Raw genomic sequence first — 18,098 nt, forward strand, 5'->3', positions numbered from 1 at the left:
GTTCCCTTGATGGAGCACACAGCCACTGAGCGAGCGCAGGCAGAAGAAACGCAGGTGTCACAAAAAGGCACGTCAGGAGGTGTGCTTTCTGAGCTTCTGGGCCTCCAGACTTTGTTGAAAGCCTATTGTCCTTTGCTGGCACTTGCCAACTTTTTACCCAAATTAGAGCTTGCCAGCAGCAGAGAGGTGGACTGAGGCTTTCCAAGGAGGCCATGAACGCTGCCAAGGGAAATGTCAGCACATTTCTGAGAGTCTGTTTTCACTCCGCGGCCTATACAGATGCTCTCTCTGATGCTGGCTTTGTGTATGTTTATATTCGAAGCTGTTATGTTAGAGATTGTAAAAATAAGCACTGACAATTATCCAGAAAACCTGCTCAGACATTATACATGGTGTTGAGGGTGGGGGGAGGGTGGTGGTAAAGAGAGCATGGAGAAATGAAGCCAGGCATTTACCCCCAAATGGCATTCCGGCCCCTACCGGCTTCCGTCATTCCATGTTGAACTGGGTGCTAACAAGAAGTGAACCATTCATCAGAGGTCCCTTACTGCTTCCTTCCTTGAACAGGCAGACCACCAAAACCAGCTGAGGAGGGAGAGGGAAAGAGTTTAGACCAACTCTTGGGCAAGTAAAAATATATTTTAGTAGACAAATCAGATCTCTTTTATGATATAAAAGGGGACGCTCAATTGAGCCTTTGAACAAGGAGAGGAACTTCCCAAAATTTCCCCTGCGACTGGAACTCTGTGGAGCCTGCGGATAGTGGCCCTGGAGACAATTTGCCCCTGAATTTCCTAGGACAGAGCCAAGTAGAGCCAGGAGAGGCTCTTGGGGACACCAGGCCAATAAATTAAAGGGAGGTCATTGGGAAAGGTGGGGATGGGGGCTCTTGCAGGAATAAGGGCCAGTTCTCTCATGAAACTGTAGGATCTGGTGAAATTAGGAAAGGAAGTATAACCCTATCTTCTCACCAAGTTCATTCTTTGTCTTCAGGCAATTGTCTGCGTGAGACTCTTGGCTGCTAGCAGTACCTAAAACTTCTGACTTTCCGCCTTTCAAGTAGTTTTACTGCGAGGCGGGCAACTAGGATTCAGTTAATGGCATGTTGAAGTTTCTAAGCCATGAAGCTTCTACAAAACTACTGAACCATGGTCCGTCCCCCTTCAAGTTACCTCACCCGAAACAATACGCAGTCATCAACTTGAAGTGATTGCTTCGGATTCATAAGCCAAAGGCAAAGAAATGGGATGGAAACAGGATCAGGGCTCTGGTTCTAGCTCTGTCGCCCATCTGACCTCAGATTTCCAACGACTCTTGTCCATCCAGTCATCCCCTCATTCAGTAAGCAGCACACGCTCTCACGCTGAGCGCACGCGGCATGATGGTGGGCTTCGACCTGGAACGTCTCTCAGGGCAAAGGAAAACGGGCTGGAAAACTGAAGTAACGATACTCTGGCCATTCTACTTCCTGAGCATGTCCGATCTCGCCTTCTCCCTACCCTACCACCAGCATAGAACAACTGCTATCATTTTTAGAGTGGTTACTGTGTGGAATTTGCTGGGCTTAATTCATTTAGTTCTCACAACAACTCTGCAGGGCATGGCTATTATTAGGATTCACATTTCACAGATAAGCAAAAAAACAGCGCAGAAGCAAGGCTGCGGGATTCCAGAACTGCAGCGGCTTCCACTCACAGTGCACTCCATGAGCACAGTGCTCTACGGAGCACAGCTCCACTCAGGGTGAGCTGTGCCCCCAGCATTGTGCAAACCTGCGGCTCGGGGCGATTCAGTAAACAGAGCCCAAGTCTGTTGGATTTTTCCATATCTTCTTACTGCCTCTCTCACACTTGGTGGAGGGAGGTCCCCGAATGAGAGGCCGCCAGGAAAGAACATGGTGAACTCGGTGGTAACCACAAGACCATCCTGGAATCTTGCTTCTACATGTCCCATCTACTCCTTATTTAAAATTTTGTTCTTTTCCATTCTCCTCAAAGCCCCAAGTGGTAGATTAAGAGGCCGGGGGCGGGGGGGTACCGGGGGCAGGGAGGGTGGCATCAGAATCGATAAAGAAAAGAAAGCAGGGCCGTCAAAGATGGCGGCATCGGAAGCCCCTGAGCTCACCTCCTTCCTTGAACGCACTCCAGGTGCATGGGGAACCATGCCTGCGGGCAACTCTGGAGCAGCTTCTTCACGGGAGCCACCAAGGAGAGGGCCACGTGGAGGCGGGGACGAGATGGGAGACCGCCCACCACACTGGGGGGACCTCATAAGCCCGGAGTTTCTCCCTGAGGGTGAAGGGTTCATATCCCACATCAGGCACCCCAACTTTTAAGACCTGCACCTGAGAGATGGTCCTCCAAAATACCTGGCTTTGAAAACCAACAGGGCTCGGTCCCTGCGACCCAGAGGGCTGTGGCATCTGGCTCGCTGCTTGCCTGCCCCAGGACCCCACCTGTGGAAAGCGCCAGACTTTCTAGGAAAGAGAGGCATTTGCTCACCTTAGAGCCTCGCCCGAGGGGCAAGGCCTGTGGGGTGCTCTCCTGATGAGGGATGCCTGCTGGCGTTTTGCAGCTGTAGCCAAGGGACACCCCTTGATAACCTGGCTCTGGAGGCCGGGGGGGGGGGGGGGGCCTTGCATTCCTGGGTCCCATGGGACTGTGACGATGGGAGAGAGAGATCTTGGCAGGCAGCCACCCCCCGGGCATTGCACAGAGAGAATGAAACACCCCACATTCACTTGTCCCGGGGCTTCAGCCTGCGGGCAGGCTCCAGGTCAGGCACATGTGTAGGGGCTACGGAGGTGCTCCCAGGGAACGGAAGCTGGGGACATCATCTTTGCGCTCTCCCTCTGCCTCACTCCAGCTCGCTGGTGTCTCCCAGAAAGGAGCTTATACACTCGGCTGGAGGCCCGATTTTTGTGACTGTCACCCAGGGGACACCTCCAGATTGCCTGGCTCTGGTGGCCGGTGGGGCTTACGCTTGCAGTCCCACAGGACTGTATAGTTTGAATACTTTAAAAGCTGCTGCCTGAGGGTCTGGCTTCTAATCAGCCTGAATCGAAGTGATGACTGAGATCCTCCCCTTTGGGACACTGACAGGTCTTTGCACACCCTCAACAACTGTGAGCCACTAAAAATAAAAGCTGCTGCTTGGACCATTAGGAGAGTTTGAGAGACAACCAAGAGCTAGGGCAGGGTTGAACAATAAGGTTCATCTCCTACGTGAGGCCACTCCTTCAAGACTGGGAGGGGAGGCTGTTTCACCGAATACCTAGGAACCCAGACACAGAGTCAAAGCAAAATGAGGAAACAGAGAACAAGAACAAAACAAAGACAAGAGAAAAGCTCAGAAACAAGCTTAATGATAAGAGAGATAAGAAAATAAGGCAGAAGAGCAGAGTGAGTTTTCCCTCTACTTAAAACTTATGCTTAAGTCATAGAAGTCATCCGTTCACCCCACAGGAGCACCCTGAGGCAGCCTTCTGGACCCCTCTGTTCCAATAAGCATCTTCAGGTGGTCCCAGGGTTGTCTTTACTCTTGGTTTCCTGAGGCTTGGGATCAAGTAGGCAGATATCCAACTGGCCATTTGACTAGAACCCAGCACTCTATGGTGGCGGTGGGTGGGGAGGGGCACAGGGGTGGGGGGGCTGTTCCTCCATTGCCTGGCTTTACATGGAAACTGATCAGTTACTGGGTTGCGAGAGAGAAGTGGGGGGAAGCTCCGTGTTTCCTCGCAACCTGCACAAGAGTGCTGGAAGATGCAAAGACGGATGGATGCTCTCCGCGGACTCCTGAATCCAGAGAGGAGGAACTCCTTCTGCAGGGTCTCCAAAAGCATGTGCCAGCGTCTCACACATTTTTTGTTTCATTCCTCTGGACTCTTGCTCGGCTTGCCCTCCTTGCTCAGGATGTCTTTCCCTGACTTTCAGACTCTCTACTGATTCCTCAAGCCTCGGGCCTGTTCACTTTAGGACAACGCCCTCCATTCCACGTATTGCTGGCCCCCACCAGGCTCTTCCTGGGAGCTCGCAGATCTCCATATCTGTTCACGTGTTTGTCTCCAACAACTTGCAGGCTTGTTCATCTTTATTTTGTTGCTAACAGATTGTGTGATCTTTAGCAGACAGTCAATAAGTGTTCATTGAATAAATGAGTGGAGGTTCAGAGATGCAAATAAGTTGAAAGCTAACCTTATGAAACCAGTCTTATGACTAGCCATCTCCAGGCATTTGACTTTCCTGTTCCCTGCTTCTGGCTGTGCAGGCACAATCTGCCTAAGGACTGGGACCAAGCTGAGCAATTATTAAAATACTTCTCAATGATCTGATAATTGTTGCTAGCATATTGAGTGATCACTATGCCCCAAGCTCTGTTCTAAGCACATTGCATATATCAATCATTTGATTCTCACGACAATTCTATAAGGTAATCTTCCCCTTTTTATAGATTAGGAAACTGAGACCTAGAGAGGTGAGTAACATGCCAGGGACACACAGCAAGCAGAAGATCTGGCTCCAGGATCCATCCTCTCAACCTCGATACCTCTCGATGAGAAAGACAGAGATGGTTGAACCTTTATGACCTCAGGTTGATTCTAAATTGAAAGGTGGTCCTAGGTCACAGGAAGGAATACATACTCCTTTTTACTTCTTTATCTGTCATCCCGTGATTTCGTTACGCTCATCTTCTTCACGTTGCATAACTCCACACACACCCCGACACCGCCACCGCCTCTGCAGCAGGGGTTTCTACTCTCTTCCAAATGAACAGGGGTCCAATCGTGAGCGAGGTGGAAAGGGCAGTGCTACTCCAGCAATTATGCAGACCCAATGAAATACAGAGTTGCTTGGACTGTAAACGAGATGGCATGCAAGTTCAGGCAACCTGGAAGGGATAGAGCAAAAACTTTGCTTTTTTTTCCCATAACAAATCTTTAAAGGAATGACAGTTTCCTTTAAGCTCTTCAGTTGTGGGAAGAAGTAGATCCTTTGGGGAGAAACATTTTTGATGCTGGGTGATAGAGTGGTCTTCCTTTAAGATTAGTGAATTTCTGTTGGAGCCACAGAGTGACCTCTATTGAGATTTGAGCTCATTAGTGAGGACAAAGTGAAAAGGAAGAACTGATGGAGAAAGCTTTGAAACTTATAGTCAGTTGAAAAGTCATAACACTAAATAAGAAAATTACAGAGAGGAACCTATGAGTTTAGGTATCTCAAAAGATGCAAGGGGTCCCTAGGGTGGCTATAGGAAGATGCAGTTTGCAGGGCTTGAAAATCAACTGAGCACACACATTTTTAAAGAACTCCATGGGGATTCTGAACATCTTTACATATTTTCACATATGGATATTTCCATACCCATTGTCAGGAAAAAAGGGAAGATATTTATAGTTACTGGAACAAGGATTTAGACTGAAATATCTCTATGCTTTTTATTCAAGGGATATAGGAACCTGGAATAGATTTTACTGAAGGGAAGGAAGATAAGTTTTTCTCTCTAGATGTCTTCAGGAATGGAAAATGCATCTTATCATTTAGGAGTTCAGCTTGGAGGCGAAATGATTGACTAAAATTTTAATGAGGTATATCCATTCTGTAAAGATTAGTCTCTGAATGAGTTAGTATGATTGTGACCCAGATGGCCAGAGGCAGCAAGAGTCAGAAAAAGAGTGCCCCTAAAAAGGCTTTTTTACAACTAAGATCTGACTTGCCTAAGTGAAAACAAAGTAGGTATTCAACTGGCAACTTTAAGTAGGAAAAACAAACAGACGATGGAATCTGGGTGAGTTTTTCTCCTTCTTATCACAGCTCCCTCCTGGTAAGTGTTGTAATTCTCAGTGAACTTAGTACTCCTCCTTTATTTTCACTTTTAATAAGGGGAGATTGCGTTTGTATGTGAAATGTGTGTTTTCCTATGGTCTTACACAATATTAAGACTTGGAAGCAAAATAGTGAGGTAAAAGGTATTTATTGACATCGACCAAAACATGTACAAATATTTCTGAAGAACAAGCTGAAAACATTTCCCGGTGTATTTTCTCACACAGAGACCCATATTACTCCGGAGGCAGGAAGCGCACTTGGAAAAGCACATGCAGGAAGCGAGCTTCACTGAGCGTGCAGTTTTGTCCTTAAAGAACAGCGGGGAGAGATCCTTCTAGTGAGTGCTGGTTGCTGGTGCTCCCAGGGCTGCCAGGAAAGGGGCTAGGTGAGAGAAGCGAGGGTGCCACTGGAGTGTCACTGTTTACATCAAGACTGACTTGTGCGGCTCTGCCTCTGGGCTCTGTTGAAAGATGCTGCTGAACTGTGGCTTGAAAGCGGACCAGCATCAGGACCAAGAAAGTGCGTCTGCAAAGCAGGTGGCCCAGGTCCTGAGAGTCCAGATTGTGTCCATAGCAGAGTGGCCACCTGGTCAGAACAGGTGCCCAGACAGGCCACGTTGGTTGCATGGTGACTGTGACAGATCACAACCATCAGCGACCCCTTTGACATCCTAAAGAGAAATTAGCACGTAAAAACTAGCCAAGAAAAGGCCTTTCTGGCATCCTCGCCTTTTGGGGCACTGAGGCCACTCTCTGTAATGAGCTGCTGTGATTTTGAACGTTTGCCCATCATGAACATGACTCTTTCCATCCAAATTGCTTTGTTTACATCTTAAAAGGCATTTCGAAAACCAGATGATTCAGTAGAAAACGCAATACGGAATTTTACTCTAGAGTCATAATAACTTTGAAAATATTTCTCCTTATTCAAGTTAATTTCCCCTCCAGAAATCAGAAGTTAGGTGTGATAAGTTAACGATTGCACAAACAGAGCTGCTTCCAATAATTTAATTATTAGATTCATGCCCCAAAAGTGAACTTGCATGAAATATTAAATATTACTCTTAAAGCAATTTGGACACAGACAGTCGCACACACATCAGGAAAGGAAAAAAATAATTCTCCCCCAAATGCCAGTGTTTTGTTTTGTATGGAAAAATAACGACAATACAATTAGAGGTAAACAATATTTTCTTCGGCTCTGTCTCCAGTTTCCCTGTCTGGTCTGGTCGCAGTCTGTAGACTTAGCTTTGCTTCTATAAACGTCTGCAGCTGAGGGCCATGGGGAGCTGAGTCGTGGAGGGGTGGGAACTCAGTCTGGGAGATGTCCAAATCTGCAAAAGACAGACAGCGCAGGTCACAGGAGAGTCGGCTTGAGACGACAGGGCAGGTTACACTGTGACTCAGTGAGAGCCAAGACTGGGAGATGCAGAACCCATATAGTCAGCCACAGAGAGAAGGGTGGAGGCCGAGGAGAAAGGAACAAAGCGGATATCTAACGATCTCATCAGTGTCATTAATATGTGTTTGGTTGTGTGTACAGATGCCTCCTGTGGCTAAAAATAACCTTTAGAAAATACTCCTAAAGAAGCGTCAAATGAAAACAGACTTGTCACCATTTGTGGGCTGTTGAACCAGCGTTACTGCTGAAATAGGGGTGCCCAGTGATTTTTAAAAATGGGTTCAAGGTCTTAGAAATATAGTATATTCTCTAGCTTTGTGCAATAAACTACATTTGCATCTGCAATAGCATCTTCCCTCAGAATATCTCAAAGTCAAGAATTGACCTCAAGACTCAAATAATGTATCTTGGATTTTATTAGTGCGGGCAAGGAGTGGGGAGAAAGGTATTGAAGGATGGAGACCCCCAGCCTCACCATTATGCAAATCTGTTAACACTACACAAACCACTTAGCAAGAGTAGCCAGGTTCCTAGAGAAATTGGTCCGATAGCAAGTGCGCCTGAGTTTGTTTTTTCTGGTTGCCTGGCAACAACAGGGCACAGTCTGTTCTCTTTTTCTGGTAAAATATACATGGTTTAAAGGGAAGGCAAGGTGGGGGGGGGATTTGATTTGAAGAACAGAAAGGCTCCTGCTGCAAACCATTTTCTCTGCACTTGTTTCATTGCTGCCCTCCCAGAGGCTCAGTTCTGTGGCAAGATTACAAATCACCAGCTTTGGTCTTCAGAGCAAAAAGCAGACCCTGCGTGGAAGCCCAGGTGGGGAAGACGCACAGCCCCGAGGCCCACCTGCTCTCTCTTGAGTCAGTTACAAGAGGTCATTGTAATCTTTGCCACATTTTACTCAAGGCCTCTATTATTTAGATGGATACACATAGCTGCTGGTATTCTAATGACAAAAACGCTTGCGACTTCTGCCCTCCTGAGAGGGACCTTTGGTTATTAGAGAAGGCAGGAAGCAAGCCCCGGCAGGAACGAAGAGCAAACATCCTCACAGGCTCCACCTTCAGGATGAGGCACCCTTTGACACCTCCTTCCATCACTTCTTCCAATAGGAGGCCGGGCCAATGGGAGAGGGGCAGCCAGGGCCCGGGAAGCAGACGCAGGTCACCCAGAGGAGCTGACCTGTGCCTCTGAAGCTGAGGAGCAACCCTGGGGGAGGCAAGGGAGGGAGGGGGGGGGGGGGGGGGGGGGGGGGGGGAGGGAGGAGGTGAGGAGGTGAGGCTGCCCCTCCACAGCTCTGTGCAAAGGGTTAGGCCATCCCTGACTCTAGATGCCAATGAGGCGCAATGACAAAAATCCATTTACATTGGGATGACTTGATTCTACTGACCCAGAATCCAAATCCTGTACCTCAGATTCTGAGAACTCAATAACCTCTGAAGACATAAGAGGAGAAAGTGCCTCTGTCACCACCACGCATGCAGTGCTTTCTCTGGGCACGGGAGCTGTTCCAGATCTTTTACAGTCACCATCCCTTTAAGCCTCAAAATGTCGTAACCCATAGTTTGCAGATTGGGGAACTGAGACTCCGGCTGGTTCAATTCCTTGCCCATGATGGTACAGCTAGGAAGTGATCCAGAGGACGGTGGCCACTTGCTCGCCTGCTCAAGATGCTCACAATTGCCATTTCTCATTGGGCTGGAAAAGGTTTGACCATCTTGCTGAATTAAGAGGCCCTGGATGTTTAATACCTACCCTCCCTGAGTACCACATTTCTTTGAAGAGTCACTTACCAAAAAAAGAAAGACATGCCAAGCCCCTCAAAACTGACACAGCAATTTTTATAAAATTAGGAACCTCCCTCATTTAATTAGGTAAGCACAAAAACCCCCAGGCAGTGGTTTTACTATCAACACAACACAAATGCACTAGAATGCTCTCCATCCCATCTCACCACATCGGGAGACAAAGCACGCCTGTCTGCGGTCACAACACGCTTCACGCTTTCAACTCCTTTTCTCAGCCATTGAATGAATAAAGCCATTTCACCTCTAAAAGCAAATATTCCAGGTTAAACTACTGATGTTTAATATTACACAGCCTAAAAAAAGCCACACCCCCAAACACCCATCCTGCAGATTCTGGCCGACTGGAGAACAGTTCGCCTGAGCCCCTACAGGGCTGCCTTCCAGCCGACAGACGGTCCAGCCAGGGCACAAGAAATACTACATGGAGGATGGATGCGTAACCATCCATCTAATGAGGCGGTTGGGAGGTGATTGCTGACAAATGTGACAATGCCAGGCACAATGGAAGCCCTTAATCCATCTAAGTTTCCTTCCTCTGGGGTGTGGAACATGTAGCTAAGAATCCAAAATACTGGTGAGTGTAGGTATCTGGGAAGTCCCCTTAATAGTCTGAAGACAAGACTTGTTCAAAAAGAGCCCAAGAAATGCATATCAGAAAGATTTTTTTTAAAGGTTGGCACCTGAGCTAACATCTGTTGCCAATCTTATTTTTCTTCTTCTCCCCCCCAAGGCCCCCCAGTACGTAGTTGTATGTTCTAGTTGTAGTTCCTACTGGTTGTGCTATGTGGGAGGCCACGTCAGCGTGGCCTGACAAGCGGTGCCACATCCGCACCCAGGATCCGAACCGGCAAAACCTTGGGCTGCCGAAGCAGAGCGCACGAACTTAACCAGTCAGCCACGGGGCCAGCCCCTGAAAGAATTATTTTCTCTTAAGTTCAATTGTAGGCTCTAGTTCAGGAAGATAGAGAACCAAGAATGAATGGGAAACTGGGAGGGATTTTAATGTATGTGTGTGTAACAGTGTATAGAAGTTTAATCAGAACTTTTTAAAATAAGAGTAAAAATACAGGAGAAAAAAATTTCTAGGTGAGAGCTTGCTGGACCCTAAAGGGAATGGCCCAGGTCGTAATCCCAGATGTATGAATGGAGGTGGTGGTGGCTGTGTGTCACCTGGAAGGGAACTCAATTTCCTTCTCTGTGTACTTTCTTGGTTTCCACCTGAACTATTTAGGCAAGGTCAGACAGTCTGTCTTTGAAATTAGAAACTGTTTCATGATTTCTGATTTTATTACTCTATTTCACCCCCGAAAGAGCTCCCACAGAGCAATTGTGTATTTCTCAAGGTCAGCCACCTTTTTCCACACCTTTTACCCTCGAGAGCATGATCATATTGAACCCTAAACTGAAAAAACATTTGTTAAAATAAAACCTCAGTGATTCAGAAAGCAGAATTCTTGGGGTGTAAAATTAATCATCCAGTTTTATTTGCCATCAAAATGCCTGTAAATTGCTGGACAGAAAAATAGAATACCTTATTTTTTCAATAAGCAAAGAAATATTAATACAATCATAATTCACTCAAGTAAAAACCAAATGCTCCTATAATGAAACAAAACTTCAAACTATAAAGAACCATTCAATCTGTATCTCAATGCAACTTTCCCTCTTAGTTGACATGAAAGAAATAACTTGATCCTCACCATACCTCTGGAAACTAAACAAAGTGAGCATCATTAACCCTGAAATGAGTACAAACAAGCTGAAACGCATAAAAGCCCAAAAGTTCTGGCTGCACCAAGTGGAGTCGTGGAATCTTGGTGCAGGGTTTTTTCTATTTAACTGAACTTTTATTCATACCCTAAAACTTCATCCCTCACTAGAAGTTTCTAGACACACCATGGGGTCTAAGTCAGTCACCTGATGAAGTTTTAAATGGCAGATGCTACCCCCTTGCCCTTGTGGATTTGGGGCAGAAAATACCCGTGCTGCCAGGGGACACTCGCTCACCACATACAACATGCAGAGACGGTTCCCTAAATCTCCCGATTTTCAGCCCTCAGTTGCAACCTCTTGGTTGCCATTTGCATTTATCATTTTCACTCTTTTCTCTGCTTATCTGCTGTTGGAATTTCAAACAATCAGGGAAGAGAATCTGGCGTCTGGGACGACAACTACAGAAATCAGCTCCCGGAGAGCTGACTCGAGCAGGGAGTAAAATCAGCCCTCCCCCCATCATTCTTCTTCTTTTGAGCCAACTGGATAATTGGTTATTTTCAAGATCAGACTACAAAAGTGCAAAATGCAACCCTGTGTCATATTAAAAATGAATAAAATACCTCCTAAACTGAGAAGTGAATGAAATCTTTTAAACCAAAAGGTAAAAAGTAACCTTCGGCAAGTCATTTCCCCTCTCTGGGTTTCAGTTGATGAAGGATTGAACTGAAATCATCATTTGGGCCCTTTAAACTTTTGATACTGCATGAAAATTTTTACACCTGTGTTTTGGCTCAGTGATTCACCAAATAATATTCTAAAGGTGCAACAAATGACAGCATCTTTCAATTGCTTTGTACTCAAGAAATGCAAATTTATTACCTTAAGTTGCATTTAAAATAGCGTTTTTAGGGTTATTTCCAGACATCTGTCCCACTCCTCTACCCTCAATCTTCCCAACCAAACATCTTTGAGCTGCACCCACATGCAGTCCTCAAAGGAGAGTATTCGGAGACTTACCAATGAGTGGAAGATAATGCCTAGGGTCAAAATCTGAACTTGACCTCCCCTTCTATAAACAGCAAACTTAAGAGTGACCTGTCATAAAGAACAGGTTTGTGACAAGACAGAAAATGTTGTCTATCATTTAAAAATATTTCATTAATGTAGTCTGTGCCTTTTTCTGGATTTTCTGAATAGAAAAGCATTTTAAATCATGATATTTTTTAAACAAAAGCTTTATTTAAATTTTTTTAAAAGCACCAGTGTAACTTTCATCAAAAACATCCACCTTTGAGGTCTGGATTTAGCTCAACGGTGTCCCAGTGGCCAGACACCAGCAGCCCCGTACTACGAAAACCGTGTTGAGTCTACTGTTGGGATCATTGCTGACCCTTGTTCAGCCTTCTCTGCGGCTCATCCCATTCCGTTCTCCCAAGAACACTCGCAAAACAGAGCTTCGTGTCTTCTGGGCCTTGGCTCCCATTCTTACCTCAGGGAAGTGCTCTGACTTGTACTTTTTATCACTAGATCCCTTGTGCATGTTCCTAAAACCAAAATTCACACTTTCCTAGAACAACTCTTCCTCGAACACATTTTGTCATTAACGTTCCAAGTCTACAAAATAAGTTTATTCCCCATTTAATGATCGATTCACGCTTACACTGTGAAACATTTCAAAAATTGTTTCCTGATGGCATTACTGGCAATCACTATTTTTTCTGAGGAGCATTAATGCACAGCATTTGCCTTCTAATGGAAAACACTTATTGTGCAGAGCTCAAGGGATCTTCAGAGCAAAGGAAAATTGGTCTCTGTCCCTAATTTTGCTCAACTTCATTTTCCATAGCGAACCGCAAACAGGATGTGAGCCGCTTGTATGAAAACCAACTTGGAGCTGATATCTGAAGCCAACGATCTCAATTGACGCTATGATTCCCTTCACTCGTGTACCAGTACTGCACCTGAAACAAAGCAAAAGTGTGCTCTGGGAGGGGGGTGTGCACACGTGTGGAACACATGTGCATGTGTGGATTTGTAAGGTAAGAAAGCAAACAATTTTTTTTTAAGTTGTGACTGTTAGAGTTGGACTTTATTTTCCTATCGGTAATTAACATATTTGGAACAATCTATGTTGGTTATATAGGTAACACTGACAAGAAACGCAGCAATTGAATGAATTGATACCGGGAAGATACGATTATATTAACACAAGACATGGAAGGGTGCATCAATTCTCTCTGTTGTCTGAACTTTGATTTGCTCTCACCCTCTCCTTTCTCCCCAGAAGGGAGCCAGGGTTAAGGAGTCACGACCTCTAGCATCAGAAGCCCCACTCGAGGATGGCGCAAGTGCTTCCACCTTCCCCTCTTCCTTGAGATGCATTTCAAAGTGTTTCTCTAAACAATACTAATAAGTATTAGTCACAGAAGAATACAGTGGTCAAGTAATTTGATTAAACTCTGGATGAATCAGGTTTCTTTGTGGACAGACACCACAGAACTTCAACGAGCTCACCTATGTTATAAATCTCTGAGGGAAAGACAAGGTGCAGTGCTCCCCAAACTCAGGGAGACTTTCCTCACAGCGGACTCGGCAGCACTGTGCTCCATGTAACGTACTTTGGGGAAGAGGTCACTAGACAATGATAAATCTATTCTAGACTAAGAAAGACAATAAATGGCCAAGATGCCAGAATAAATCATGGGTGGGAAGCTGGAAATAGGTGAAGTTTTCCAAATTCAGAAACTCTTAACCCTGTACATAGTGTCTAGAGTGGACTCAGGCAATAATCAATGGCTGCAAAATCATTGGGAGAAGAGCTGTGGGGAACTTTGTATTGGGTGGATCAATCTTAATATCATAAAAAGAGAAGCAGACATGGTAAGCCTTGTGATGAGATGCAATAGGAAATATGCAATATAGGAAAATATCCAACGCTGTCTATGAAAATTTTTTCATGTCAAAAAATAAAGCCTGTATCTAGTCAAACATCAAACATCTATTAAACTACCAGTTTACAGGAAATATAGGAGCAGAACAATATGTTAAATGACATCATAGGGACGCAATCAGCAAAATCCAGAATAGAGAAAATTTCAGAGAAAATTTTTGCAGGAAAAAAATATCTTTTCAACAAACAAACCACCCAGTCTTTTCAACAAGTTGTAAGATTTGTTTTTTTTAAAAAAGAAAGACAAGGGAACTTTACATTAAAAGAGACTGGAGAGCTATACAAATCAAATGCCACGTATGAAATTATTCAGATCCCAATTCAAACAAACCAAAGAAAAATGCTGAGACAATCAGAGAAATTCAAGTATTGACAGTATGGTTTTAAGTAAAAATTGTTAATTTTTTAGGTGTAATAATATTATGGTGATGTAAAAAAAAAAGTCCATATCTTTTAGAGAACGATATTGAAGTATTTTTAGATGAAATGATAGGATGTCCTGGACTTATTTATTTAAGATAACCTAATGTGAGAGGAGAGAGAAAAGGGCATTGATGGACTGAGATTGGTTGTATGTTGGTAATCGTTAAAGCTGGGAGTTCCTTAAGTGATTCTCTCTACTTTGGTGTGTTTGAAATGTTCAAGGATACTTTTTTTGTTTTGCTGAGGAAGATTGGCCCTGAGCTAACATCCATGCCCATGTTCCTGTACTTTATATGTGGGATGCCCACCACAGCATGGCTTGGTAAGCAGCGTGTAGGTCAGCAGCCGGGATCCAAACTAGTGAACCCCAGGCCACTGAAGTGGAGCGCACGAACTTAACCGCTATGCCACTGGGCCAACCCCTGTGACACCTTTTTTTAAAGGCCATAGGCTTCCATATATTTGGACTATAAAGGGTTCTTATTCCAACAGCATAGTATATCAGATATAGAGATATCTGATATAAACAGAATACCATGGCAATAAATTAGAGGGCTCTTCCAGATGCCAAGCGTGTTCAGATCAATTTTAATGCAACTGTACAACAAGTCATTGGCATGTGCCGTGTATGGGTTTATATCTATTTAGAAAGATACACAGTTTGTCTGAGACTATTCCATAAAACAGATGAGGTTCATCTGAGTTTACAGCTGCCCACAAAAAATGACACAGATCCAGGGATGGTCTTTGCTCTTGCCTAGAAAATCTAACATCTCCTAAGGGAAATAAGGTTCAAAAAAGATCTCATTTTATACCCCGGGTGTATCTGTCCATGGCAATGAATTGGTAATTTTCTCTTAGAATTTGGATTCCTATTCTCTTCTCTTCTGAGTTTACTTAAAACTAAAAAGTAAAACTTAAGAAATAGGAAATAAAAATAGTACATCTAGTCCAACAATATCAAGGTAAGTTTCAGGTCATATTAACAGAGGATGTCAATATACACTATCAAATGAATGAATGGATTCATGAACACCCGATTCAAAAATTCTTTCTACTCTAATTAGAGTCATGGGAATCATCAATTTGGTATTCTTATGTTTACAAAGTACCTTAAAATTTCATTTAGTCTAATCCTTGTCTTCTCAGCAGAATCAGACTGAAAATGTAGTCAGGACAGAATTACATTATAGGGCTCCTCTCTTTAAGCCACTAACATTATTTGACCTTGAGTCAAACATCCAATTCGATCCTCACGGCAACCTACAATGGCAGGTACATGATGGAGTATGAGAGAGAGAGTCAAATACACAGAGACAAACCTGACCCCAAACAGAACACAACCCAGGAACACAGGAGGCGGAAGAAAACTTCCAGACACCATAGTTAATACCTTCAAAGAGATTTCTAAAAGACATTTCAGCCACAAAACAAGAACAAGATTCCATAAAATAGGAACTATAAGAGAACAAGGAAAATAGCTTAGAAATTAAAAATACGCTAGCTGAATTTTAAAAAATCAGTGGAATAGTAGGAAGTCAAGGACAAGAAAATCTCCCTGAAAGAACAGAAACAAAGCAATGGAAATAGAAGAGAAAAAACAGAAAAATCAGAGGCTCCAAGAGGTCTGACTTATAACCAGAAATAGTTCCAGTAGCATAAAATGGAAGAGAAGCAATTTTTTTTAAAGAAAAACAAAATTTCCCAGAATCGAAGGAAATATGTCTCTAGACTAAAAGAGCTTAATGAACAACCAGTAAAAATGATTTAAACAAAAGACCAGACACTGAGGCATATTATAAAGTTCATCCACGATGGGATAAAAAGATAATTCTAAAGGCTTCCAAAAAGCCAGAACAGGCCACAAACAAAGGATTAGGAATCAGAATGGCATCAGACTTCTCAACAGCAACCCTGGGAAGTAGAGGAATCGAATCCTTCAAAATTCTGAAAGAAAGTCTTTTGATCTAGAATTCAGAGCCCAGATATATTATAAAAACCAAGTGTAAAAGTAGCAAAAATAAATAAATGAAATGAAAAAGACATCTCAACTAATTTGGAAAAAGTTTGCTTTTATTACCCCTTTTCTTCAGAAACATTGGAGATGTGCTCTACTAAAATAGAGGAAAATGCCACAAAGGAGAAAGAACAGGATCGAGGACGTAGGATCCGAGACAGGGGAGCTGTGAAGGAGGCCCAGGTGACAGCTCCATTGCAGGTTGGGAGAGCAACACGGCTTACTGGAACAGCAGGACAGAGGATCCCGGGAGGGAAATTTCCAGGAAGGAAATGAAGCTGATAGACATTGGATGTGTTGGGTGTGTGTAAAATAACACCGATCCGTTACTGAGAGAGGTATGGGAGCTTTGCAAGGAAACATAGTGGGAGGTAGGTTGAAAAGTAAGCAAATGAAAAAATAAGGCAGACAGCTAACGTCTCAGTAGAACAGAATAGTCACTAACAATGTGATTTTAAGTAGCTCCTACACATACAGTTGCATTTTCTCCCCCTTGAAAGAGGTCAGTCTCATAAATGTCCTTTTCCAACCTCAAAGTGTCCACATATAACCGTAAATATGACTTCTCTGAAACACAGTTCTCAAAGTACAAAATGTCTTGAGCTCCCATTCAAAAAGAATTGAGGTGTCTACATAATTAAGAGGGACACTCCTGAAATTCCAAATTCTGCTTTTAGAAAAGAACCTTTACGAATAGGCAACTCACAGAAGAGGAAACCTAAAAAGCTAATAAATACAAAAAAGTACAGTCTCCCTGGTAATTAGGAAAGTACAAATTGAAAGAATGAGTTACCACTTCATACCCATGACTTTGGCAAAAATATAGAAGCTGAACAATACTAAGTGCTGGGGGATCTGGAGCTGTAGCGTATTTCTGCTGAGTCACAGTTTACAACTTCAGAGAGAATTCGGTGATACTTAGCAAAACCTGAGACATCCCCACCACTTCTAGGTGTTAAAATTTAAACTCTCATTCCTGTGCACAAGGAGACATGCATAAAAGGATGTTTACTGAGAACGATTTGTAATAGGAAAAAAATCGAAAACATCCTAATTGCTCATTAGTAGGGTAATGAATACGCTGGTGTTTATTCAGAATAGTATACAGCAGTTTAAAATTAACTATTTGTGCTACATGTATAAACATGCACATTGAGTGAAAAAAACAAGCTGCAAAAAGACATACCCACATATATACATGGGCAGCAGGCTATTTAAGTGTTAAAAACAGATATATACTATTTATGGATACGTAAATATGTAGCGATAGCATAAAAACATACTGTGGAAATGATATACACCAATTATAAGATATTAGTTAAGTCTATATAGGAAAAAAGAGGGGTGGGAACTTCATGTTTACCATTTCTTTAAAAAAAAGGCAAAAGATATCTGAAGTAAATATGGCAAAATGTTAACATTTGTTAAATGCACGCCTCATACGTATTTTCTATACTGTTCCGTAAGTTGGAAATTTTTCATAATTAAAACGTTTATATTTAAAAGTGCACTAAAATATACAGCAACCAAGTGTGATGTGTGGCCTGTATTTGGATCCTGAGTCAAAAAAAGGAAGTGGAAAAAGTACACACACGACATTTACGAAAACAATTGGAAATTTAAATATTGACTATATGTTGATATCACGGAATTTTTGTTAACTTTTTCCTTGGTGTGATAATAGTTTAAAGAAGAGAGCCTTATCTTTTAGAGATATACACCGAAATGTTGTAGATCAATAAATGTTTACACAAGATTTTTAGAAATGGCTTTAAAATAATACAGGGTGTGTGGGGGTGGGAGGCCAGACGAAACAGAGCTGGCCACAAGTTCCTAAATTTTTGAAGTTGGGTAATGGGACATGAGTAGTTCTTATAATCCACTGTTTACTTTTGTACGTGATTGAAATTGTCCATAATACATTCAGGTAGACAAAAAAATACGTCAAGTTGAATTTT

General features: G+C 43.3%; 1 protein-coding gene across 17 annotated transcripts in view; it reads right to left on the minus strand.

Moving 5' to 3' along the window:
• Nucleotides 1–5,951: 5,951 nt before the first annotated feature.
• The window catches only part of ARHGEF28 (Rho guanine nucleotide exchange factor 28), a 272,749-nt gene continuing 260,602 nt past the window's right edge, over nucleotides 5,952–18,098 (minus strand). For 16 of the 17 annotated variants that reach the window (XM_046665596.1, XM_046665599.1, XM_046665597.1 and 13 more), the window contains one exon: nucleotides 5,952–7,158. In XM_046665596.1, coding sequence (XP_046521552.1) covers nucleotides 6,998–7,158 — 161 coding nt within the window. In that variant the 3' untranslated portion in view covers nucleotides 5,952–6,997. The remainder of the gene's footprint in view (nucleotides 7,159–18,098) is intronic. The other variant, XM_046665603.1, reaches the window with a different exon arrangement.

The sequence above is a fragment of the Equus quagga genome, chromosome 7 (genome assembly GCF_021613505.1).
Source record: "Equus quagga isolate Etosha38 chromosome 7, UCLA_HA_Equagga_1.0, whole genome shotgun sequence".
Lineage (NCBI taxonomy): Eukaryota > Metazoa > Chordata > Mammalia > Perissodactyla > Equidae > Equus > Equus quagga.